General features: G+C 49.8%; 2 protein-coding genes across 4 annotated transcripts; one reads left to right on the plus strand and one right to left on the minus strand.

Moving 5' to 3' along the window:
* Positions 1-2,928: 2,928 nt before the first annotated feature.
* Positions 2,929-18,731, minus strand: Ppp1r10 (protein phosphatase 1 regulatory subunit 10). 2 transcript variants are annotated; one of them, XM_005087595.4, is made up of 19 exons: positions 18,560-18,731; positions 17,811-18,347; positions 12,204-12,318; positions 11,514-11,600; positions 11,260-11,395; positions 10,356-10,407; positions 8,490-8,567; positions 8,190-8,363; positions 7,777-7,995; positions 7,252-7,352; positions 6,912-7,059; positions 6,652-6,810; positions 6,308-6,554; positions 6,084-6,147; positions 5,782-5,976; positions 5,500-5,575; positions 5,131-5,244; positions 4,306-4,989; positions 2,929-4,046 (listed from the first exon to the last, which is right to left on the minus strand). In XM_005087595.4, exons 3-19 carry the CDS (start codon positions 12,308-12,310, stop codon positions 3,937-3,939), a joined length of 2,751 nt encoding a protein of 916 aa, XP_005087652.2. In that variant the 5' UTR covers positions 12,311-12,318; positions 17,811-18,347; positions 18,560-18,731; the 3' UTR covers positions 2,929-3,936. The 2 variants fall into 2 exon arrangements, with proteins under 2 accessions (XP_005087652.2, XP_040588118.1); XM_040732184.1 differs by lacking the exons at positions 17,811-18,347; positions 18,560-18,731 and adding an exon at positions 15,770-16,522.
* A 150-nt stretch (positions 18,732-18,881) lies between these two features.
* On the plus strand, positions 18,882-24,869 carry Mrps18b (mitochondrial ribosomal protein S18B). Of its 2 annotated transcripts, XM_005087596.4 has the most exons (7): positions 18,901-19,300; positions 20,406-20,511; positions 20,615-20,712; positions 20,827-20,895; positions 22,687-22,753; positions 23,672-23,731; positions 24,342-24,869. In XM_005087596.4, exons 1-7 carry the CDS (start codon positions 19,229-19,231, stop codon positions 24,629-24,631), a joined length of 762 nt encoding a protein of 253 aa, XP_005087653.1. In that variant the 5' UTR covers positions 18,901-19,228; the 3' UTR covers positions 24,632-24,869. The 2 variants fall into 2 exon arrangements, with proteins under 2 accessions (XP_040588123.1, XP_005087653.1); XM_040732189.1 differs by lacking the exon at positions 22,687-22,753 and having other exon boundaries at positions 18,882-19,300; positions 24,342-24,480.
* The last annotated feature ends 58 nt before the right edge of the window (positions 24,870-24,927 follow it).

Here is a 24,927-nt window from a genome sequence, read left to right on the forward strand (position 1 = left end):
CTCGGCACCCTGCATGCACATCTGGGGGGCCTAGGTTCAATTCTCGGCACCCTGCATGCACATCTGGGGGGCCTAGGTTCAATTCTCGGCACCCTGCATGGCCCCCTAACAACTGCAGCTCTCATCCCAGTAGACCTGACTTTGTTCTGGCCTTGGAGGGCCCTGCATACATGCAGTGCACATACATTCAGAAAGCAGCCATACACATAAAAGTTGAGTCCTCGATGCTGTTCCACAGGCTATGAGTTCCTAGCACCTGTGTTGGGCAATTTACACCTACCCATAACTCCAGCTTCAGGGGATCCAAGAACACTTGTATTCATGCATATGACCCCACATAGACACATACACACAAATAAAAATATTTGTCTTAGTCATTGTTCTATTGTAGTAAAGAGACACCATGATCAAGGCAACTCCTAGAAAGCGTTCATTGGTGGCTGGCTTACAATTTCAGAGGTTTAGTCCATTACGGCAGGAAAGGCAGGCATGCATGGCAGGCCTGGTGCGGAGCAGTTGAGAGCTACATCCTAATCCACCAGCAATAGGAAGGCTCAAAACTGTGACAGGCTTCCTCCAACAAGGTCACACCCCTTAACCCTCAGAGTCTCTTCAAACAGTTCCACCCCTGACACTCGAGACATGCACATGTATGTGCCTGTGGGGCGCACGTATCTGCGCATGAGCACACACATGTTGGCGTAGGGGTGTGGGGAGGTGCAAAGGCCAGGGGAGAGTGTTGGATTCTCTGGAGCTGGAATTCAAGCTGGGAGCCACCTGATAGGCGCTGAGAATGGAAGCCAACCGGTGGTATAGAAGCACGTACTCACTCAGTCAGCACCCCTTGACCTTAAGTAAGGTGGGGAACAGCCTCCAAAACAATACAGAGAAACCCGGTCTCATAAAAAAAAAAAAGGGAAAACATTGGGCGCTTTTCTGTTTGTTTGTCTTTCGAGACAGTGTTTCTCTGGATTGTTTTGGAGGCTGTCCTAGAACTCTTCTCTGTCGACCAGGCTGCCTTCGAACTCACAGTGATCCGCCTGTCTCTACCTCCCGAGTACTGGGATTAAAGGCATGCGCCACCGTCGCCCAGCTCACTGAGTGCTCTTTAGAGTCTTGGGCTTGTAGGAGACGGGGAGAAGAAGTGATCAAGTCTTGAAGAGATACAAGGAGAGCTGTAACCACAGGCTGGTTGATTCCCACGGTGGGAGAGGATAGCTTTTAGCCATGGTGCTTGTGGTTACTGCCCTCGTGTGGCCGATACTGGAAATAACACTCAAGACACCTGCAAACTTGGTAGGAATGCAGTCTCAGGATCCTGTGAAACTTGGCTACATCAGGCCCTTGGATGGGTCCGATGGACACACAGCAACCAGAACCATCATTCTGCTGCTTACATCCCAGATTATCCTCCTTCCCCAAGTCTGTGTACCCTCCAAGGTCCTTCTGTCTCTTAAATCCTGTTCCATCAGCTGGGGGGGGGGTGTAATTGGGGAAGTGGTAACCTTGTTTTGAAACAGGGTCTCATTGTAAAGCTCTGGCTGGCCTGAAACTCCATGTAGACCAGGATGGCCTCTGAGAAACCTGCCTGATTCTGCCTCCTGCATGCTGGCAAGTGTATGGAGGTCAGAGGACAGTTGACGGAGACTTTCTCTCATCCACCACATGGAGTTCAGGCTTGGCAAAGCAACTTTTTCTTTTATACTCATAATTATGTGCATCACACATATGCCTGGTGCCTGTGTTGGTCAGAAGAGGATCGGATTGTTCTAGTCAGCGGTTCTATTGCTGTGATGAAACATAATGACTAAAAGCATCTTGAGGAGGAGAGAGTTTATTTGGCTTTACCTAGCCAGCCCATCCTTGAAGAAAGTCAAATGGCAGGAGCTGACAGAGGCCACAGGGGGAGTATTGATTACTGGCTTGCTCACCCCACCCTACGCCCTACACACACCAAGGGGGTTTTTCCCTGTGTAACACCCCTGGTGGTCCTGGAACTCTTTGTAGACCAGGCTGGCCTCAAATTCAGAGATCCACCTGCCTCTGCCTCCAGAGTGCTGGGATTAAAGCACCACCTGGCATTTCAGCCTGCCTTCTTGTAGGACCTAGGACCATCAGCTAAGGGATGGCGCCACACACAATGTCCTGGCAAACACTAATTGAGAAAATGCCCTGACTTGCCTACAGCTGGATTTTTTTCCCCTCAAGACAGGGTTTCTCTGTGTAGTCCTGTCTTGGAATTCACTCTACAGACCAGGCTGACCTCAAACTCTGCCTGTCTCTTCCTCTGGACATAAAGGTGTGCACCACCACCACTGGCCAGCTTGGTCTTACGGAGGTATTTTCTCAATTGAGGCTTCCTCCTCTGATGACTCTAGCTTGGGTCAAGTTGACTTAAAACCAGCCAGCACAGGCTGGAGAAATGGCTCAGTGTTTAAGAGCTGGGTTCAATTCCGAACACCCACATGGTGGCTCACAGCTGTCTAACTCCAGTTAACTCCAGTTCAGGGGACCTGAAACCTTCACCTACACATACATGAAATGAAGACAAAACCCCAATGCACATATAATAAGAATAAATAGAGAAATGTTTTTTAAGAAGCCAGGAAGTGGTGGTGCATGCCATTAATCCCAGCACTCAGGAGGCAGATGTCAAGTTTAAAGTCAGACTAGCCTACAAAGTGAGTTCCAGGACAGCCAGAGCTGTAACACAAGAGTAATTCTGTCTTAAAAACAAACAAACTGGGCATTGGTGGTGCACGCCTTTAATCCCAGCACTCGGGAGGCAGAGGTAGGCGGATCTCTGTGAGTTCCAGGCCAGCCTGGTCTACAGAGCAAGTTCCAAAACAGTACAGAGAAACCCCGTCTTGAAAAACAAACAAAAAAACCCCAAACAAACAAAAAGCAAGAGTCAAAACACAGCAGGGATTAAATAAGCTGCTTCTCTTTCCACTGTTTATTATTAATGTACAAAATATACAAAACCAAAAGAAAAAACTCCTCAAATCCATTGTGGTTCTAACCCAAGACCCTGCACAAAACCAACCCACTGTTTTCATAGAAAACAACTGATGCCAAGACGGGAAGGAAAGGACTGGACAGGGCCACTCCTGCTGAGTCTACCCAAGAAGCCTCACACTAACAGGGTCCGTATGGGGAAAGGAGCAAGCCCACTCCCAAAGGCAGTGCATGTAGTGCGCTAGGCCCGGAGTCCCCGCTTGAAGTTCATGAAAGCTGGTCTCACGGAAGTATTTGATGGAGTCTCTAAAATGGCTGTAGGCAAGAGTGGCCTAATGCTGCAGGCCTCCCCTCTGCCAGCTACGACTTTTAACTGGATAAGAGTATGAAGGTGCCATCACTGAACCTAGCAGACCCACAATGACTTGGGTACTAACAGTTACAGTCTTCCTTGAGAAAGGACTCAACAGTGACTGGCCCATGTGGGGTGCAAGAGAGGGTGGTTCCAGAACTCAATCCCAGCCAGCTTGAGCCCTCAGTGCAGTGGGATATATGGTACCCCTCACCACCCCTCCTCAACCCATGGGGAGGATGAGCTTGGCTTCCTAAGTGCAGCTGACCAACTCAGTTCCGTGTGCAAGTGGAGAGCAGAGGTCTCCAGGGTGACCAGCTTTAGGTTCTCAGGCATCGGGGCTAATACTGGAAGGGGTTGGGGCACAGGGCAAATCTCCTCACAAAGTGAAGCCAGCGGTCTCAGCAGTCCAGCACAGAGTGTCCAGTCTCTCTCCTCTCCAGACTGGAGGGGAATATGTACATCAATGTGCACCAGTGATCAGAAACCCCCAGGAACCCAACCAGGTGGGAACTGAGGGGGCCGGCTCCTCATCAGCTGGGGAAAAGGGGAAGTAGGCCTCACAGAAGCCATAAGAGTGGAAGGAGCAAGGCCGCTGTCCACGGGGTCAGGAGGGGCGGGCAGGCCTACGGCAGCGGGGGCCCGTTGACCCCCGGGTGATAGAAGGCACAGTTGTTCTCGTAGCGGCAGTTACCCTTCATCATGAAGTGCCGACAGACAGGCCGATTTGACATATCTGTGGGAAGGAGGCAGTGGTTAGAAACAGCTAAGAGATTACCACCATTTCCCACCGGAGACTTCAACACCGGGACAAGTCTTCAAAGACACAGTGTTTGGATGATTTGACATAAAGATAGAGGGTGGGAACTGCCCTCCTTATATACAGAGAAGGCAAGGAGATGGAACCCTCATGTTCTTTCTACCTCTCCCCTGCACCCCCAAACTGGTGTGGGGCACTAAAATCTATGTATGTGTGGGATGAGAAATGCCCTCACCTCCTCCATGACTGTGGCCTCCATCATGCCCTCGGTGGCCGCCTCCCCCATGGCCATCATGACCACGGTGCTCATGAGGTGGTGGCCCACGATGGTCATGGCCTCGATGACTAGGGACATCATGTGGCCGGTGGCCATGAGGTCCCCCGTGTCCAGGGCCTTCATGGGGGCGATGTCCACCACCAGAACCCATTCCTCCTCCAGGTCCTTCATGAGAACGATGTCCACTGCCCATTCCTCCACCAGGGCCGTCATGAGAACGATGTCCGCTGCCCATTCCTCCACCAGGGCCGTCATGAGAACGATGTCCGCTGCCCATTCCTCCACCGGGGCCGTCATGAGAACGATGTCCGCTGCCCATTCCTCCACCGGGGCCGTCATGTGGGCGGTGCCCACCACCTCCAACCATGCCTCCTCCACCAGGACCCCCTCGGCCATTTGGGGGTCCTCCTCCAGAACGACCTCCTCTGGCTCCGCGGAATGGAGGGGGTGGTGGCGGCTCATTGCCTCCACGGCCTCCTCGACCTCTGTGGTATGGACCAGAACCAGGTCCTGGACCCCCACGCATTGGGCCACCTCGCATGGGGTCACCTGGGCCATCCCAGAAGGGATCACCCCCCCGAGGAGGGGGTGGGGGACCCAAGAGACGTGGACCCACTGGTCCACCAGGGCCTCCATGGGGACCTGTTAGAAAAAGGGGGAAAAAAATCAGTTATCTGTTACACTCTAGCACTGCTACCTCTAACCTGAGGCCGTCCCACCTTCTGTGACCCCTGGCTGTTGCCATGCTGAAAGCAGTAAGCCCACGGAATCCCTCTCACCTACCTGGCATGGGCCCTCCAGGACCAGGGGGGAAATGCTGCATGCCTTTGGGGCCCCCAGGGCCTCCTGGTGGGAAGCCATTGGCTACAGGACCAGGGCCTAGAAGCCCATGTGGCACTGTAAATGAAAACAGGGGTCAGTCAGAAAGAATTCGAAGACTGTCATGGCTTCCCACACAAGTGTGCCCAACTGACCTTAGACCAATCTGGCAGAGCCACACTCTCTGTCCAGTTTTTCCCTCCCATATCTTGCCTAGTGGCAACAGTCCCATGCTCTTCTGCATCTGGGGAAGCCCGTTTCCCCCCTCTGCCACAGGGTGTCCTCCCCGCACTCCTGCCTCCCTGGGCTCCTGTGGCTGGCCCTGAAGATTACCCAGCATCTGCTTGAGCTTGTCTGAGTACTCTGGCTGTTTCAGCAATTCTTCTGAAGGGTGGCTGTTTGGACTGCCCTGCGAGCAAGCAAAATGACAGTCAGGAGAGTGACTGATGGCCAGGGTAAAGCAGGAACATGCATGTAAGCGGAAGACAAAGAAATGGGATAAGTTGGGCACAGGGTCAGGCTGAGTCCCAGAAAAGCTGAAGCCCAACAACACCCGACATGGAAAACACCAAAAACATGGTGAAGAGTGGAAGACAGCATGCAGAGCTCACATACCATGATGGAGGTCAGGATCTCTTGGACATTGATGCCTCCTCCTCCAGGGCCCTGGGGACTCTTCCCAGCTCCCATGCTTCCCATAAGATTGGCCAGAACTGGAGGCAGCTTGGAGCCTCCTGCCCCATCAGGTGAGCCAGCAGACCCTCCAGGCTCCAGGGTCTCAACATACGGTGTCTCATCCATGGAACACTCCTAAGAACAGAAGAAAGCAAATCAGGCTGTGGAAAACAACACAGAGGCATCCTCACATGAGTGCCTGGCGCTGTCGGTACACCACACCAGCGCCTCCAAAGACTCACCTCATCCAAGGGGATGAGCTTCGGTGGTATAGGCTCATAGGGCTCAGGATCGGGCTCATGAGGACTGTCAGGACACGCACCGCAGGTGAAGGAGAGAAAAAGGAGCACAGCCATGTTAATTCAATATCCCTTAAGTTCTCTGCAGTGCCTCCCTCCCTAAGGCCCCACATCACAGTTCCATGGTACAGGCATCCCACACCTCAGGCCTTGCTGCCTGTGCTCACCTCTCCTTGTTCAGGAAGAGTTCCTGAAGGATGCCTTTTTCACGCTCAGCTTGGATATATCGCTCCTGACTATTGCTTCCAGGGATGACAAGAGGTGAGGGTAGAATCAGAGGCCGGGGACACACCCAGGGCACTTTCTCCTCCATGTTGTCATGGCTTAGTCGTCGGGCTGTCTCAAAAGCATGTCTGTCTGAAAGTATCTCACGCTTAGCTGCCTCACCAAAGTCTTTGATTTTGTTCACATTCACTGCAAGGGAGGCAGAGAGGCCAAGAGAAAAGTGAGTGAAACTGCCCATGCTCAAATTCTAGCACCCCCACCCCCACACAGGGAACGGGCATCGCACCTCGTTCAGTTTCATCCAGTTCAAAGTAGAAATATTCTCTCAGCTTGCCCTCCTCAGGCCATGTTACCGTTTTCCTCTTTCTGCCCTTCCGAGTTAGCTGGCTGGGATCACCGGGGCTCTCCACAGGCTTTGCATCCAGAGCTCCTGGCTCCGAAGAGGCTGAAAAACAAGACAGATTACAGAAGAGGCTGTAAGCAAGCTAAGATTCAGCCCAAGATGCAGTCTTTCAGAAAAGGCTCTAACCAGGCATTGTAGGCTACCTGCATCCATGAGCTCTGGGACCTCAACAGGCGGCACTGGGGTGCCAGGGCGGTCTGTGTCCATGGGCTCAGCAGGGGGTGCTGGCTCTGGGGAAGAAGGTTTGGCCGTGCTCTGTTCAGTGCTCGTTTTCCCTTCAAAAGGGCTAGGCTGTTAGGAAAGAGAAAGCATCCAATGAGCTTACAGGACATCCAGGGCAACGAAGCCAGAATCCTAGATGTCCACTGGTCCCAGCCCACACGAACCCAGAATGCACTCTTGTGGCTACCACACAGCTCCTGGCTATAGTGCCCTGCCTTCTGCACCCCACACAGTCACCAAAATCCAATTCTAGGCCCATACCTTGGCAGCAGTAGGCGACAGCACCTTCTTCTTCTTCTTAATTTTGATGCCTGGGACAGGGGCTGAATTGAGAGCATCCAGAAAACCCAGGCCCTCCATAGCTACAGAAAGAAAGCATGGAATCAATGAGCCTCCTTCACAATTCTATTCCTGCAGAGCCCAGGCAGAAGACAAAAAGGGGCCTGTGGGGTCCCTGCCCAAGGTGGCCAGGAAGCAAGGTTTGCACAGGAAGTCCCCATTATTCCATCTTTCTTTTGCCAGCCATGGCTTTGATCAGAATTCTAGAATCATAATTCCTTAAGCAAGTTGCACACCAGAGGGTCCAGCCATGAAGGAGATAGCAGACAAACTTATCACCTGAGAGGGCACAGCTTCTTGCCAATTATCTAACATGAAAGGGGAATTTCTTACAAAAAATGTAGGATGCCAAGACACTAAAGGCAAAGCAAAGGAAATGGCTGCAGGGCACATCTGCCCCTCCCAGAAAAGCTGCCCCTGTGCCACGGACACTCAAGGAGGACTCACGCTGAGGGGGGATGATCTTGACTTTGATCTCTTTGGTGGCATTGGGGGTGGTGTTGAGGGGCTTGTACTTCTTCTCTGCAGGTGGGGCAGCGTCTCCTGGAGCAGCCGGAGTGCTCTGCCGCTTGAGGGGGATGGGCTTCAGGTTGTACTTGTCTGACACCACCACAGTGCTCGAGTTCTTCTTCACAGGCACCAAAGATGGTGTGTCCAGCTCTAGTCCTGGGGAGAAACAAGATGATGGCAGTTCAACTCTGACCCTCACTGTCCCTCCCTGTTGCCACCCCTAGATGTTCTAGCCTGAGTAAGTGCCCCCAGCTTCTCCTATAGCCTTCTTTCTTCCTCAGAGTTTGAAATCACAATTACACCATTGGCTGTACATATTGATGGCCCTGCAAAGCTGGCAGCGGCCTTACCAGTGGAACGGAACTTGGCGTGACTGGGCGCTGTGGTTCGCAGTGACTTGGGCTTTTCCTTCTTCTTCTCTGGGGCCTCCTCAGCCCGGGCCTCAGCCTTCACCTCAGTCAAAGGTCGCTCAGGAAGTGTAGTTCGGCCTTTTCCCTCTTCTTTCCTTTTCTTCTTATCCTTCTCTGTTAGGTAAGACTCTCATTTAGATAAGGAGCAGACTGCCAGAGGCAAAGACCAACCTAGGGTCAGCCCAGAGCTGTGCTCTAACGGGAAAGAAAACCCCTGGGGTACAGAGCCAAGGAGCTTACCTGCAGGCTGGGCACTACTCTGGGAGCGGATGACAGCCATCCAATCGCTGACGAGGACTGAGGCCAATTTCCGGAGTTCTACAAGTAAGAAAAGGAAAAAAATTAGTAATAATTCAATATATTTCTAGTAACAGAAAAATAGGATGTTTAAAGAAAGAAAGCATTGTTAAATCTGTTCAATGGGAAAAAATAACTCATTGTTTCCTTTAAAAAAAAAAAAAGATTTATTATGTATAGTGTGCTGTCTGCATGTATGCCTGCAAGCCAGAAGAGGGCACCAGATGTCACTACAGATGGTTATGAGCCACTATGTTGTTGCTGGGAATTGAACTTAGGATGCCAGTGCTCTTCACCTCTGAGTTATGTCTCCAACCCCTCAAATTCTTAAGAATATGACATGCTTAAAGTAGAAGAAAACAAAAGTCTAAGACAGCCTTTCCCCTGACTCCTTGCTGTGGGGGCAATAACTTCAATCACCGTGGGAAGGGGAACCGAGAACATGCCAGCAGGCCCGTTTGTGTTCAGTGAGAACAGCTTACACAGGGAAAAACGATGCCTAAGAATCTAAAGGTCTGGATTTGTCTTCAATCTATGAATCTAAGAGAACTTTTTCGTAGCCTTCCCTGAGGAACATGGCCAGCAGAAACTCTTTGGTACTTTTCTTCCCCAATCATACAGACTCATCAGCAAGCAAGATGGTCACATACGATATAGACCTGTCAGCTGGGCGTTGGTGGCGCACGCCTTTAATCCCAGCACTCGAAGGCAGAGGCAGGCGGATCTCTGTGAGTTCGAGGACATCCTGGTCTACAAAGTGAGTTCCAGGACAGGCTCCAAAACAATACAGAGAAACCCTGCCTCGAAAAAAAAATGATATAGACCTGTCTTTCTGTTAACAGCCACACAGTGGTGACTTCTGTCTCACAGCAATGTGCATTTCACACATCTACAGGACAGGAAGATCTCAAAGCCTGTTGGGCATGGGACACCTTTGACCCCAACTTGGGAGGCAAGGCAGAGGCAGATGGGATCTGAGTGTTCAAAGCCAGCCTGGTCTACACAGAGAGTACCAGCCCAGCTAGAGATAGATACTACGACCTTGTGTCTCAAAAGCAAAACAAAGCTGAATAGCAGCACTGGGGAGGCACAGGCAAGAGGATCTCTGTGAGTTCTAGGCCAGTCTGGTCTACAGAGCAAATTCAGGTATGGCTACACAAAGAAACCCTGTATTGGAAACCAAACCAAACAAACAAATAACTCTCAATTCAGGGCTGAAGAGATGGCTGTTTTACTCGAGGACATGGTGGCTCCCAGATGTCTATAACTCTAGTTCTGGCCGTCATCTCTTCATGCACATGATGCACAGTCAGACACAGGTAAAACATCCACACACAAAAAACAACAGTAAAATAACACTATAAAGCTAGCTGGAAGCAAGTGAGAGCAAAACCAACAGTGAAGTTAATGACATCATCCTGTGATGTGTTCTCCCCGTGACTAAGGGTACACTGAGATGCCATAAAACTTGTAAGAACCAAATACTGAGAATTACCCAGCATGCTGGGGTACCCTGCGGTTTACTCTCCAGAAGCATGTAAACACACACACGAAACACAGTATTGTGAACAAAAAGAAAAATGGGCCAGGTGGCACACACCCTTAATCCCACACTTGGGAAGCAGAGGCAGTCAGATCTCTTTGAGTCTGAGGCCAGACTGTCCAGGTGAGTTCCAGGACAGCAAAGTCTATGCAACATAGAGACCCTGTCTCCCAAAAAGAAACAGAAAAGGGGAGGGAGGGAAGACGGGAGTAAAAGGCACAGAAAGGGCACTGCAGACCCAGGCCCAGGGTAGACCCCGCACCCACCTTCATCCTCGCTTGACTTGCTCAGCTGCTTCACTAGTTTTGCTGTGTTGTTCTGTGAGAAGAAAATGGCAGATGGTAAATGCCAGGAGTAAAACAAGCTCACTCAGCACTAACTAAACCACTGAGTAAAACAAGCTCACTCAGCACTAACTAAACCACTGCTTGATAGCACCAGCATACTTTGACCTCCAAAACCTGTAGGTACTTTTGTTGTTGTTTTTTTTGTTTTGTTTTGTTTTTCGAGACAGGGTTTCTCTGTAGCTTTGGAGGCTATCCTGGAACTCACTCTGTAGACCCAGGCTGGCCTCGAACTCACAGAGATCCACCTGCCTCTGCCTCCCGAGTGCTGGAATTAAAGGCGTGCGCCACCACCGCCTGGCCCTACTTTTGTTGTTTTAAGAAAGGGTCTGTCGCCGGGTGGTGGTGGCGCACGCCTTTAATCCCAGCACTCGGGAGGCAGAGGCAGGTGGATTTCTGTGAGTTCAAGGCTGGGCTGGACCGACAGCCTCCAAAACAATAGAGAAACCTTGTCTCGTAAAACCAAAAAAAAGAAAAAGGGTCTGTCTCTCTTTGTAATCTTGCCCAAATACATTCTTACTTATTGCTAGAGAAACCCAGTTAGAACAGCTGAAGACACAGCTCAGTTAGTAGAGTGCTAGACTAGACCCAGTTACAGGCCAACTCACTCCCACTTTACAGATGAAAAACTGAGGCTCAGATATACCAAGAGTTCAGGTCATATTCCTAGGAAAGGAAATAATCACACCCAGTCTTCCAACTCCACATTCCCATTTTCCTCCGCCACTCTATCTCAAATTCCAGATTGCACCCATCAGAACTGGAGTGAGGTTTCCATGAGTCAGGCTAACCCAGAAGGAGAGCGGATGACGCCGTGTGGAGGTACCTGCTTGAGGTGGTCCACGGTAAGTGGGAGGTGCTGCAGGGTCAGCAGGATCTGCTGCAGGAGAGGAACATTGTTGGTTGTCTTTGAATATGTCAGCCAGTTGTTCAGAAGCTTGTAGCCACCAACATCAATAAACCTACAGGCAGATGGGATAGGAATCCATTAAGCCCTTCCTTGTTTTAAAACTAGCAAGCTCACATGTTCAGTGACCCAGAAACCCCAAGCATCCCCTCCCCTCCCCTCCTCCCACTTACTTGACTAGCACTTCTGAGGCTCGGGTCTGCAGGATGATGTTCAAGTACGTACATCGACTCACCATCTTTCGAGCTTCTTTCATGAGACTGCAAAGAGAAGTCAAGTTAGACATGGGTGTCGGCACCAACTGCACAGGACAGCCGCCCCTCCTAAGTGCTGGGGTGACAGGCATTAGATGCACTATGCCAGCTAAAGTCCTACAGCAGGCAGAGGATTCTCATCTCAGGAGCCCTGGAGCCTTCGAGGACTGTGGAGTGAGTCCAGAGCCACCTGGGAGAGCATCCCTCATGTCCAACACAGAAACAACTGCCTCCAGGGGCGTCAGGGCTCACACATTTCCCTTGTAACCTAAGACAGGCTTAGCTGTTTGCTTTTCTCTGGAAACCCTGAGATCTCTGAAGGAAAAGGACATTTGGACAGGCACAACATGACCCAAAACAGCCAAGAATTCTGTCATCAGCTCTCCTGCTTGCACTGCATCAGGCTTTCAGCCCACGACTCTTAAGATGATAAACCAAATCTCCAGCTTCTATCATGATCAACACCCAAGAGATCATTCTTCCCATGTCACAGCTTGCCTGCATGTGGCTTCTCCCTTCCCATTTACTCTTCCCTCTTACTCATCTCAACCCAACCAATTCAAGTAGTCTCCTCTTCTGACCGGGAGCCCAACAAGGGCACACACTTACCTGAAGATCTTGGTAATTCCATCCACACTCTTCACTTCTCCATCCCGAGTTAGGAAGCTATCCAAGCCCTTGAGAAGTTCTTTGGGGTCTATGGGACCCGAACCCATGTTGATTTCTGAGGTAAAGGGAGAAACAAAAAACCCACAAGATAAATAGTAGCAAAGACAGCCCCATAAGCTATTCCTCTAAAAGTCCCCCTGGCACCTTTAAGACACAGTGATTAATTAATCTACATCCAGCTGTACTATTCTATAGACAGTAAAATCAAGTCTGAGCGCACAAAGCAGCCCTGGACACTTAAGCTTGGGGCTAATGCAGGCTGCACCTGAAATGCCCCAGCAGTCCACCTCTCCTCCTCAGTAAACCCTTCCCAGGACGGCTACACTTCAGGAGACTCTCAGGGCTAAGACCCACGGTAAGATGGTCCATTCTTCATGACGTAAGACAGTGTTGTCTCCAGTTAGGGGCTACTAATTTTTCATGTGGGGGCAGCTGTAGCTTCCTAAGGTAACCAAGCCAACCCTGGGTAAACACTTCCAAGAATCGATCATTCTCTCTCCAGAAATCAATTCCCTTTTATCACAACTGGCACCATGTGTCAGCTGAAGTGGCTGATGGAGAAAACAAGCGGGCCCTGAGCAGGGCCCTTCCCCAGGGAGCTCAGTGGCTCTCAGCAACAAGAGAAACTGAAAAGGAAAGCAGGCGGACTCTCATCAGCCCTGAAGAATGCTGCTCATCAACGAACACCAAACAAGCTTTTATTGTTCCAAAGTTCAAGAGAAAGTTTGCTTGTGGCTTCAGAAGCAGAGATGCAAACCTGATCCCTTCTCCTGCCCTCAAAATTCACCACTGTCCAAGACTCCCAAGAAAAGGCCAAAGCTGAGAACCAAAAGACATGATGAAGGTGAAGATGTGGAAAAGTGGACGCCACTTCAAATCAGGCTGGGAAAGGAAAGAGTTAAAGATACACTCCTTCTGTGGAAAGAAAGCCATTTCCAGGCCAGAATCCCAGAGAGATAATTAGGACTGATTGGAGTTTCGGCCACAACTCTATCCCCACTAGCTCCTCTGAACCAAAGACACGTGCCTCCTCCTCATCAGCAGTGAGGTGGCCAGGCCAGTATGTGTAGGAAGGAGGCAAGTCCCCCACCCCTGCATCTCTCCCATCACAAACACAGGGCGAATACCAGTTTCAACAAAATAACCATTCAATTTTCTACAGAAAGTAGGACTCTTGCCAAAAAAATGTGTAAAAAGTGGGACTGTTTTCCTGGCTTAGACATGCTTAGCCTGAGTAAAGAGACTGGCAAAAGCAACAGTGATTCTCCAGATAGAACAAGATAAAAGTTCAGGGTTTACAAAGTCACTTTTAAATGTGGACTTCCTAATATTCAGGGCAGCAGCAGGAGAGAGGCCCAGGGAAAGGAGGGGTGGCTGTGGTCTCTGCTCTGGAGGCTGAAGCCTGCAGGCTGAACACGGAGACACAGGGAAGAAATGCTAAGCACTGATCAAAACTTGTTAACTGCTCTCACCCACTACCCTGGAACCTGAGGTCAGAGGAGAAAAACATTCAAGAACACTGGAAAAGTTTACAAGATAGGAGACAAAACCAATGAGGTGTGGCTATATGTACACAGAGAGATCTCCCTGTGACAGCAGTGATTTGTGGAAGCTTCCGCTACAATACCATCTGTTAGACAAGAAAAGGATTAACTGGGCCCAAAGTAATAAGACATGAGCAATCTAGACTAGGATATTTAAAAATCTTTTATACATTCATAAACCTATTAGAGCCCCAAATGACAATGTATGCAGTTTGACATGTCTTGAATTAAACATTACTTCATTCCAGTCCCTCTGAACACAGCTGACTGAGGTAAACATGTCTACCTAGGAACTAATAAGCCTAACTCAAATGTCCCTTCATCCAATTGTCAGACAAGACAGAAGGCAGCCACCTTTAGAGAAACTCGACCAATGAGTACAAAGCTGTCTAGTGTCCTCTGATGGAAATGGGACCTAGGTATTTTTAAATTCCCATCTATATAAACAAAAAGGCACAACAGTCAAGGAAGCTGGGAGACAAAATAGGTATGCTAAGACGCAGGTTTCCCTTATATTTGGGAGGATGACTGAACTTGTCTCCTCATAGTAAAATATGCATTCTCAGTGCCTTTTCTTCTTCAGTGGTATTTATTCTTTTTATCTGGGACCCCAAGTACCTTACAACCTAGGCCCCCACTTTCACAGGCAAGTGACAAGGTCTTCCAGTGGGAACAAAGGAAGAACCCATCATGCTTAGAGGAGTCTATGGTGAGGGCCCAAAGCTGCACTGACCAAGTGGGCAGGGACCGTGCCTAAGTATTCCCCACTCCTGCTCTGGACTTTGAAGACGAGGAAGCTTTCTGCAGCCATAAAGAACTCAGGCCATGTTTTGCTTTGCTTTAACCAGTTGCTTGAAGGTCACAGACAAAAGATGGTGGAAAGGCCTGTGATGTACCTCCACCTTCTAAGCACTGGGGAATGATCTACAGCTTACTAAAGATATCAAATTCCTACCCAATGTCAAAATGAATCTGACTTGAGGACTATTTGGTTTAAAATGGCTAGTCACTAAACACCTTCCACTGCTAAATCTTGAACCAGTTCAGGAAACAAGGTTCACGCCAGCTCCTGTTTGCTGGGGCCCAAGCACCTCCTGAAGTAAAATGCCTTGCTCTCCTCTCAGTGTCTCAAGAGCTCCCTGGTATGACCCCATAGTGGAAATACTGTCTCAGGTGGTTCACAAATCCTGTACCTTTGCATAAGGCCCTACTCCTCCCTCATCATTATTTTTAAAATCTGGTAATCCTGGTCCCAGGAAGACTATTTGGCTTTTAATAAAGATGCAAAATTATGTCCACCATCCTGACTCTGAAGATCCCCCAAATAGAACTCTAGCCACGTCATGAGAATCAGGCTCTCCAAGGCTCCCTAGAAAGCTTTCATTTCCCATGCAAGGAATGTCTTCTTTACTAATCCCCTCTCAGCTCACTAGAGACCAGGAACCCCAGTGGGTGGCTGTTCAGCTCCCAAGGAAGGTATGCTGCAGAGGCGCCTGGCAAACTGCTCAAAGACAAAAAAGACGTGTGGTAAATAGACATGTGGACGAGGCCCTCCCCTTCAGTCAGAAGTCCAAGTAATAATGAGAATCCACACCCAGCAGAAAACAGGCCCTGTCAACCCAAGTCACTATAGGACAGGACAAAAGGCTTACAACTCTGCCTAGAAGCTCCACACTTTTACATATAAAAATGAAAGTATAAGAAGAAACTGTCAAAGACTTAACTTTGAAAAAGTTGAAGAAGAGATAAAGAACCAGACACCCAACACCACCCTCAAGGGTGTGGCTTTCAACATGCATCCACTGCCACAGCACTGACCAGGTGGGACACAAAGAGGACATTCTTCTTCTCAATGCTTTAAAGGAATTTCTTTTTAGAAGGCAAGAAAAAGAAATTCAAAAAGGTGGCTCTTTGGAAAAAAGAAAAGGTTGTGAAATGTAATACCAGAAATGTTTTGCTTACCAGAAACCGTAGCTTGACTCCCCCTGCCTCGAGTTTACAACTGCAGCCTCCTTTCCTAAAGATTCACTTCTCATCCTAGTGCCAACATACAGGAACTAAGCAACTGCAGAGGGTGATGGCACTGAGCACAAGAGTTTATTCCCAAACTGAGAGGTGAGAATAAGGATGATTTATAAGAAAGTCCTGCAAGTACCAACCCTCCCCCACTGTTACAAAGGCAACACATTTGGAAGTACGAGGACCCGTCCTGAGCACAATGGCACATTCCAGCCTCATTAGGCCCAATTGTCTACTCAAGCTACAAGCCCTGTGTCTTGCCCCAGTCTCCCACATGTAGAGCAGTTGGGTTTACGTTTCACACCTGTCAACTGAAGCAGGCAGGGGACATGTCCTAGTTTGTGATGAATGGAAGGTGAAATAAAGCAATAGGCTGGTTGTTAAACGCAAACTGCAACTACAGGAGGACAGCCTCCATTCCTCTCCTTAGTAAGCTTTTATCCCTGTAAGATACTTCATAAAAGATAAAAGAAACGAAAAACGTTTTCTCCCCAGCAGCAATCTGCAGAGGGAGAGAAAGCATCTGCTTGGGGGTGGAGTTTTCAGAGGAAGCAAGTTGATTACATCACCCTTCAAAGTGGCTCCTCCCCCTTGACCAAGTTTCTAGGGCAGCCCTAAGCTGACTGGCAAAAGAGAAAAACAAAGGACAGGGACGCCATTTTGTTATGGAGAGGACGACTCAAATTTTAAAAAGCCACCCAGATCTGCCGGTAGCTTTACTCACTACAAAGCACTAAATTATAAAAAAAAAAACAGAAGCCACACTACCCCCGCGCCCCCCACTCCTCAATCTGATCTATTTCCATTCAATTTAAGAGCTTACTGAAAATAAAATCAATATACAATTTTTCTACGGGTTAAGAATTTGAATTTGCACCTGAAGTTCAATTTGCTACCACCGCCGACCACCCCAAGCCTCCCTATAACCGGAAAGGGGGAGGACTTGGGACCCCTCAACAAATAGGGTTGAGGTGGGAGGACAGGAGAAAAATGGGTCAAGACACAACCTGCAACGCCGCTTGGAAGACAAAAGGACAAGGAAAAGTCGCCATATTTGAAGCAGGGAAGAAAAAAACCTCTTTTAACGACACAAATCTTCTAGAAAGCTAGCATTCAATTGCACTAATGGCTTTAAAAATTAATACTTCTGAGTTCCACATTTCCCAACCTTTCCACCCTCTTAACTGTATCCACCAACCACTAAAAAAGTATCAAGTTAAAATGTTAATCACTTTTGCCTTTAAATAACCTATGCAATCTGAAACAATCACAAGACATTCTTTACCTCCCCAAATGTTATATTGTATGTACTTGCTACTAAGATTATATTTTGCCCTAAATTTAAGTGTCTTGCAATCTTTATTCCTAGATTGCCACCTATTTTAACCATACAATATATCCCAAGCAAATTACATTAAAATTGAGAGGATTTAACAATCACTTAAAAGACATAGCCAGCTAATACTTCTCTCTGCCCATCTCCTTACCCTGCAATCTTTATGTACAGATTGCTTATTAATCTGGCAAATTGAAAGGCGCTCTGCTTGTCTCACACACAAAGAAGTGGGACTTCTGGGCCACAAGATCCACCATCTTTTGTATGTGAGCTCATTAACCCTTTTGAAGACTGCTAACCAGAGGAAGGTAGCCATTCCTCCTTATAATTGCAAAGGCTTATGCTTTGGCAGTCTGGATATTTGCTGGATTAAGGGTTAACCGTAATATCCTCACTTGCTGGCCCTCCCTTCACCCTCTCCTTGCCTGCTCCACAGCAGGGAAGAGGCAGGTGGCAGGGGAGAGAGAACAAACACTGTTTAGACCCACAGGACCTTTTTAATGGAGATTTAAGAGACCCGATTGGTCCTTCTCCAGTATTCTACATTTGTTCTATGGTCTCATTTCTTCCTCTCATTATTTTTGGTTTCAACAACGGGAAACGTTGATTTCTTGTTGCAAGGCTGGTTTTTGAAAATTCGACACTTACTATCCAAATTTTTTGCGACGTCAGCACCTCGGGCTCAGGGGGGGAGGGGTAAAATTTTTGGAGGAAAAAAAAATAAAACAACCAACCAGGACCCAAACTCAATTACTTGGGGGGCCTCATTGGATCAAAAAGTCTCTTAAAAAAGTAAAGACCAACTCAGTATTCACATTCCCCCCACCCAACTCCATTTAGGGAGGGGGGGTTCGTTGAAAAAAAAATTTTTTTGTTCCTGAGTGGGTATCAAAAAGGAAATGCTGGATGAGTGAGATTGGGTGGGTTTGAGCGGGGAGGGTGGTGGATTATTTTTCAAGTTATGTGGTGACGGTCCTTCGGCCACAGATTGCAAGTCCCAAGCAGCGTGGGCTGGTGGGGTGGGCAAGATGGGTGGGCAAGGGGCAGAAGACACAAGTGGTTGGGCTGGTGGCTGCCGGTTTTTCCCTTTCCCCCCTCTCTCAGGATCCTTTCAAGGGCTTAGATGTTGCTGAGGCTTGTTTGTTTTCCGGACGGCCGGCCTGTCTTTCTCCGAGAAAATTCAACCTGGGGTGAGAAGAACACAAAAGGAGGAAGGTGTAATCAGTACGGGTCGCCTTACGAACAACTCCCCGGCGCCGTTCGTCGCCCACCCGGCACACGGCCGCGCTAGGCAAACCGTGGCGGCCCGACAGACCCATCCCTGCCCCCCGCCGCTGCCCGGGCCACCCGCTCTCGGCCAAACGTTACCGTCCGAGCGACGGAGCACCCAAACTTACCTCTAAACGAACCCCAGAATGGCGGCCGCCCGCTCGGGCGGAGTCTTTTATACCCGGCCACCGCCCAACGCACCCTAACGTGATGGAGAAACGCCCTCGGCGCGAGACCTCGTGCGCGAGGCAAGGGCTGATTGGACGACGTGAGGGCCAGGGCGCCCACGGATTGGCTGTCCCGCCTTCGCCGCGGCGGAGCCCCGCCCTACCGCTTCCCCGCTTCCCCTCTTCCGGCTCCTTCCGCTCCCCCTCCGCGCCAGCGCGTGACCGCCGCGTCCGGCACCTCCCTTTCTCCCCTTCCCCCTCGCCCCCACCACTTCCGCCCCGGCCCACGCGTCTCACCCTGGGTTGGCCGGGACGGCGAGGCGCATGCGCCCTGGCGTCAGCCGGCTCTAAATCGCGCCCTAAACTCCTCGCGAGTTACGCGCCCGGCCCGGAATCTGTGAGTCATCGTGACCCGTCCGGGAGGAGAGCGATTTGGGGGGCCGCTTCGATTGTGACGCAGCTGAAATTCGCGTCCCACGGCCCACCCCGCCCGGGGACGCTTCCGTCCTGACGCACGTGACCACCCGCCTTCCGTAGGGGGCGAGGCTTGGCCCCGCCCTAGCCCGTGCCCCGAGCATGCGCAGCGGCTTGGCCTTCCTGGTCGGCCGTACGTGACGGGCGTGCGTCAACATGGCCGCCCCCTGGCCGCGCACGCTGCTGGGGCTGCTTCCCGGCCTCTGGCGGAGTCGCTCTGGAGCCCAGGTAACCGCCGGGAGGACTTCCTCTGCGTCCCCGCCGGGCCTGCGCGCCCGACCTTCGCCCCGCCGCGGGCAGGCAGGCGAGGGTTGACGGCTTTCGTCCGGCTCCGCCCTCCGTTCCCTGCGCGGCGCGCGTCCTCTGGTCCTGAGCCGTAGGGGGCACGAGCCCCCCAACTCCCCGTCGCCGTCGTCCCCAAGGCTAAGCCTGAGGTGGCTGGACTGCCCCCCTGGACACGCGCAACTGATTCTTGCACTGTGTGGTTGGTGTCTGCAGCGGTGCCCACCAGAAGGGTGCTTATATCGAAGGACCCTAATTTATTTTTTATTTCTTTAACCTCCCCTCTTACACAGACAGCCTCGCACGGCCCGGGGTGACCTCGTTCATGGGTGACCTTGAACTCCTGACCTGTCCTGCCTCCACCTCCCGGTTTATTGGGACGGCAGGCGTGATCCGCCGCTCCCTGCCCCACCCCCTAACGCATCAGCTTCTCCGTGTCTGATTCTGCTCCCTGGTTTGGAGTTACCCCTCTAAGCCTGAGGTGTACTCACCACCCTGGAGGCTCTTGGCAGGGCAGGGAGAAATAGCTTCAGGGTCCCGACGACACTACCTAAAGTGGGACCAAAGGGTGGCGACAGAGGTCACAACCCAAGTAATAACAGGGTTGGGAGCTTTAAAGCCGGCGTTGGCACTCAGATTGTGTTTGGTCCCCTGGAATGTTGACCAGCAACATTTTAGAAAAGCTGGTCAGCTCGGTGACTTTGGATTTTCCGCCCTTGTCTGGTGCGTCCCCTGCTCCCTTATTAAGTCTTATTCCCGGATGTTACACACATTTTTCTCCCTTCTATCAGATCCAAATCGTGCACATCAAGCACAGATCTTGCTTGCCAAGGTTTTTTTTTTTAACTGTTACATCCCACTGGTTGACTTATCCCATAGGACCAGACTGGAGCTAGTGATTGTCAGTTTAACACCAAAAATGCCACTTTCATGTCTCTTCCTGGTGAAGTGTTCTTATATTTTGGACACGCATTCCACCTCTCTTCCCCCAAAAGATAGCAAACCAAATAATCGCATCATCTTGTTGAAGCTCATGTTACTCCCTGTATAGGTTCCCCTCCGAGCTCTTTGCACCAAAGGTCCTGAAGAAGGTGCCCCGTCCTCACTCCCCGTTTCCCCCTATGTGGATGAACCTTGGAAATACCTGGATTCAGAAGGTACCCAGATTGGGAGGAAGCAAGGGAGGGCCTGAAGGAAGTGGCTAGAGAAGATCCCTACCACCTCCATTCATGAATAAGCTCGTCTGTTTTTTTATTTCAGAATACCAGGACCGCTATGGCTCTCGCCCTGTTTGGGCTGACTACCGCCGCAACCATAAAGGTGGTATACCGTCACAGCGGACCCGAAAGACATGTATTGTAAGTTTTTAAGGTTGTTTACCTTGGAAGGATGTGACCAGGGGGCCATAGGGAAGGTCGTCAATCCTTTCTGTGACCGTGTTTTGTGTCTTTAACTACGTTTCTTATCTGCAGCGCAAGAATAAGGTTGCTGGGAATCCTTGCCCCATCTGCCGGGATCACAAGCTGCACGTTGACTTTAGGGTAAGCAGAGTGTTTTATCCAGAGTTAGAATTTGGAGCCTATCTGCAGTGGTAAGAGATCATCAGAGGCACCTCACACTCTTTGGTAGCACTATAGCTGTACAATCCCGATGACTGCCGCCGTGAAAGCATCCCTCTTTCCAGGTTTTCACTCTCTGCTACGGACTTTATTGCATCGGTTTAGTTCATTCTCCTAAAATGGACTCTGAATCCCAAGAGCTGGTGTAGGTTTTTAATCCCAGTACTTTAGGAGGCAGACGCAGGCAGATTTCTGAGTTGTCGAACAGCCTGAGCTACACAAACAAAAGAGACACATATTTGAGAGCAGATGTTTGCCTATGTCTGTGATGCCACACTGAAGAAACAGAAGTGCCAGTTCCAAGTTGCAGGTCCTGTCATAACCTACTGTACCTGTTACAAAGGTGAAGGGAAAGAAAGCTCACTTCTGGGGATGATACCCAAATTAAGCAGGGTGGTAGGATGAGACAGAGTCTAAGTATTCCCAGTGGCCTTGGCTGGGTATGCAGCTAAACTTCCGATCCTCCTGCTATCTAAGGGCTGAGGGTTACAGGTGTGTGATGATGCCATACCTAGCTCAGAGGTTTTATTGTTTTGGGGTTTTGTTGTTTTTAGCAAAAGAACTCCTAAAGGAAAAACTTCTGAAGACGGGTTCAATCTACCTATTTTAATTATTAGCAAATATATTGCCCTGTTTTTGGGGGTGGGCAGGAGCTTTCTTCCATATCTATCTCTATCCCTTTGTTTGTTTGTTTTTCAAGACAGGGTTTCTCTGTGGCTTTGGAGGATGTCCTGGAACTAGCTCTAATACACCAGGCTGGTCTCGAACTCACAGAGATCCTACCTGCCTCTGCCTCCTAAGTGCTGGGATTAAAGGCGTGTGCCGCCACCGCCCGGCTGAATTCTGGAATCTTTATCTTGCTTAGTAGTTATTTCCTTGTCCTTTCAGTGTCCAGTAACATGCTGGGACCTGGGGCTAGAGTGCAGATATCCAGGGAGCTGTGGAATAGAATTGTTTTGTTTTGTTTTTCCTCAAAAAGCCTTCAAAATGGTGAGGCTGCTTCTTAGTGAATAGTGTAGACCATAAAGATGCTTCCAGGAGCCAAAACTGTGGCTGCACATTGAGGATGCTGGCACATTGTTGGTGGGGGGTTCATACCCATTCCACACATCATAGTGTATGCCTTTCTATGTAGGCGGTTATAAAAAGAAAGCAATGACTGGGCTGTGCATGGTGCTAAGTGTATCTACTTTCTTCCCTGGTCACCTCCTCTGAGTGGTTTGTCTGCTTGTTTTTTGTATTCCTAGTTACACACCGTATTTTATGCATTATACCCAGCAGGCTACTGTATTGCTTACTCATTACTCATCCGTCATGTTGTCATTTACGGGTAATTTCTAGGACCTTGGTGACTGTCCCAAAGGGACATTTTGGAACATGTCTATCCATAACTTGGTGGCAGAATGTAGGATGCATATGTGAAATGAATTCATGAGGCTAAAACTGAAGGAAGCATCAAGATAGATCCTGAGCAGTAAAGACAGCTTTGAGGCTGGCCTTGAACTCACAGATCCATTTTGCCTCTGCCTCCTAAGTGCTGGGATTACACCTGATAAGGTATAGCCCAGGCTGGCCTCAAACTCATCCTTCTGCCTTTTTATCATGTTCCACGGGGGTTTGCCACCACAGCAGGCTATGTGGATGTGTAAGGTGTCCACTCAGCCTTCAGAGGTCTTGACCACCTCCTCACGCATTTGTTGATCTCTCCTGCAGAACGTGAAACTCTTGGAACAGTTTGTTTGCGCCCACACGGGCATCATCTTCCACGCCCCCTACACAGGTTAGCTTGGCATGCCTGTAAATACCACTGTGGTTTTCCCTTGGAGCACTCTGGGTTTGTGGTGTTGGTTGGTAGATGTTTGTTTGATAGATCCTATATATAGTGCATGGAAGTGTGAGTGAAGCTTCTGGAGGTTGTATTTAATGAGGATACTCATTAGGCTAAAATAGCTAACGTGTATACAAAAGACTTTGAAATGTAAACCAAACCTTTAATCCCAGTGCTGGAGGCAGAGCCACGCTGATCCCTGTGAGTTTGAGGTCAGCCTGGTCTGCATAGTGAGTTCCAAGAAGACAGCCAGAGCTACACAGAGTGAGCCTGCCATTTTAAACAAAAAGGACCTAAAAGGAACAAGAAAAACAACTAAATTAACAATTCAGGGCTGTCTCTACACTCTGTGGTCTATGGCCATGTCCAGTTTTTCATACAGCCTCTACAATAGCCAAGCTGAGTTATATATGGTAGACAGAGAAGGAAGGACTTGTAGAACAAGAGTAATCGGAACTCACTGTACAAGGGAGGAGCATGGCCCTGTAATAAGTTCCTTTAGGGAGGAAGTTTTTTACTGTCAGTGTCCAGAATGGAGATGGGATAATTACTGCTACTCCTATTACATTCCATACCCTGAAATCACTTTTCCCTTTCTCGGTGGATTGTCCCAAGTCAGCCACACTTGCCCATTGAACCATCTTCTGGCTTTATCACTCAATGACGTGACATCTCTGCAGGGCTAGTCATCCGAGCTCCTCATGTGGCTTTCAGGCAGATGGGAAACGGACTGCATGGGAAGGTGGGAGTGGGGTGGGGGCAGGAGCCAGGAATCATCAGGTAAAGCCAGCTCCTCTGTGATCAGCTATCTGTATAGAAACTTTAGCCAACTCCGCTTTGTGGGATCTGAGTTAATTTTTCTCTCCATAGGGGTCTGTATGAAGCAGCACAAGAAGCTGACCCAGGCCATCCAGAAAGCCAGAGAGTGTGGTAAGTGAGAGAGAGCAAGGGGACTTGGAAAGTGGTCATGTGCTCCTGGAGTTTCTTCTGGATTGGGTGTGGTGCTGGATGGAGCCTGTAGTCCCAACTGCATATTTCTGGTTACTAGGACTACATATTAAGATGCTGTTTCAGACACGAAGAAAAAACATTTCTTTTGTCACTTGACTCTGTCTCCTGAATCTTGAGTCTTGTGTTCTTTGTTCTGCCCTTCTATGGTCTTCTGAGGGGGTGCCCTTCAGCGCTGTATACAGTGACTGAGCACAGCTTTGCAGGGGAGAGCCCAGGCAGTGCCCACTGTTCTTTGTCTCCTAGGCTGCTTGTGCCTCATGGTTTTTATTAGGGGGTGGTCATTTTGGTTTTTTCAGACAGGGTTTCTCTATGTATCCTGGCTGTCCTTAAACTCGTAGACAGGCTGGCCTTGAACTCACAGAGATCCGCCTGTGAGTTCTGCCTCCCAAGATCTGGGACTAAAGGCGTGCGCCACCACTGCCCGGCTGTGCCTGCTGCTCTTGATTGGTCCCTCTGTAGTGCCTTTTCCTCGTCTCTGAATTAACTGCCCTCCCTCATCCTCCGTTATCTCTCTCCTCCAATCCCTTAGGTCTCCTCAGCTACTACGTTCCCCATGTTGAGCCCCGAGATGCTGACTTCAGCACTGCCCATGGAGCTGTCAGTGTTACTCCGCCAGCCCCCACGTTGTTGTCGGGCGAACCTTGGTACCCATGGTACAGCTGGCAGCAGCCACCAGAGAGAGAACTGTCCCGCCTTCGCCGGCTCTATCAAGGAAATCTCCTAGAAGAAAGCAGCCCCCCACCTGAGTCGATGCCCGAGATGCCCACTCCACCACCAGCAGAAACCGTCACAGAGCAGATGGGCTCCCAGAGTGCTTAGGACTTGTGAACTGGGAAAGGAGTCAGGGGTTAAGGGATGGTCTCTAGGGCTATGTGATGGCGTTTTGAGACGGTGGCAGACCCCAAGGAAATGACTGCTGAAGAGGACAGACACATTTGAGGTTGAGGGGAGAGGTCTAGAGGCACGTGGGATACTGACTGGAGAGGGGTTCAGATGTGACCAGGAGAGTTGACTCCTGGTGTGTGTGCTGGATACACAATAAAGCTGTGTCCTCCTGTCCCTGGCTTCCTGTGGACTGACTTTCAGAACGTGGGGTGAAGTGTGTGAGATGTGCT

Source organism: Mesocricetus auratus, unplaced genomic scaffold, assembly GCF_017639785.1.
Source record: "Mesocricetus auratus isolate SY011 unplaced genomic scaffold, BCM_Maur_2.0 Super-Scaffold_100027, whole genome shotgun sequence".
NCBI classification, from domain to species: Eukaryota; Metazoa; Chordata; class Mammalia; order Rodentia; family Cricetidae; genus Mesocricetus; species Mesocricetus auratus.

Coding starts and splice junctions, on each gene's coding strand:
- Ppp1r10 (XM_005087595.4), bottom strand. CDS start 12,310: ATGGGTTCGGGTCCCATAGACCCCAAAGAACTTCTCAAGGGCTTGGAT. Junction 7,060..7,251: donor TGTCGCCTACTGCTGCCAAG/GTATGGGCCTAG, acceptor CTTTCCTAACAG/CCTAGCCCTTTTGAAGGGAA. Junction 6,555..6,651: donor ACTGGATGAAACTGAACGAG/GTGCGATGCCCG, acceptor CCTCCCTTGCAG/TGAATGTGAACAAAATCAAA.
- Mrps18b (XM_005087596.4), top strand. CDS start 19,229: ATGGCCGCCCCCTGGCCGCGCACGCTGCTGGGGCTGCTTCCCGGCCTC. Junction 20,512..20,614: donor GAAATACCTGGATTCAGAAG/GTACCCAGATTG, acceptor TTTTTATTTCAG/AATACCAGGACCGCTATGGC. Junction 23,732..24,341: donor CCAGAAAGCCAGAGAGTGTG/GTAAGTGAGAGA, acceptor CCAATCCCTTAG/GTCTCCTCAGCTACTACGTT.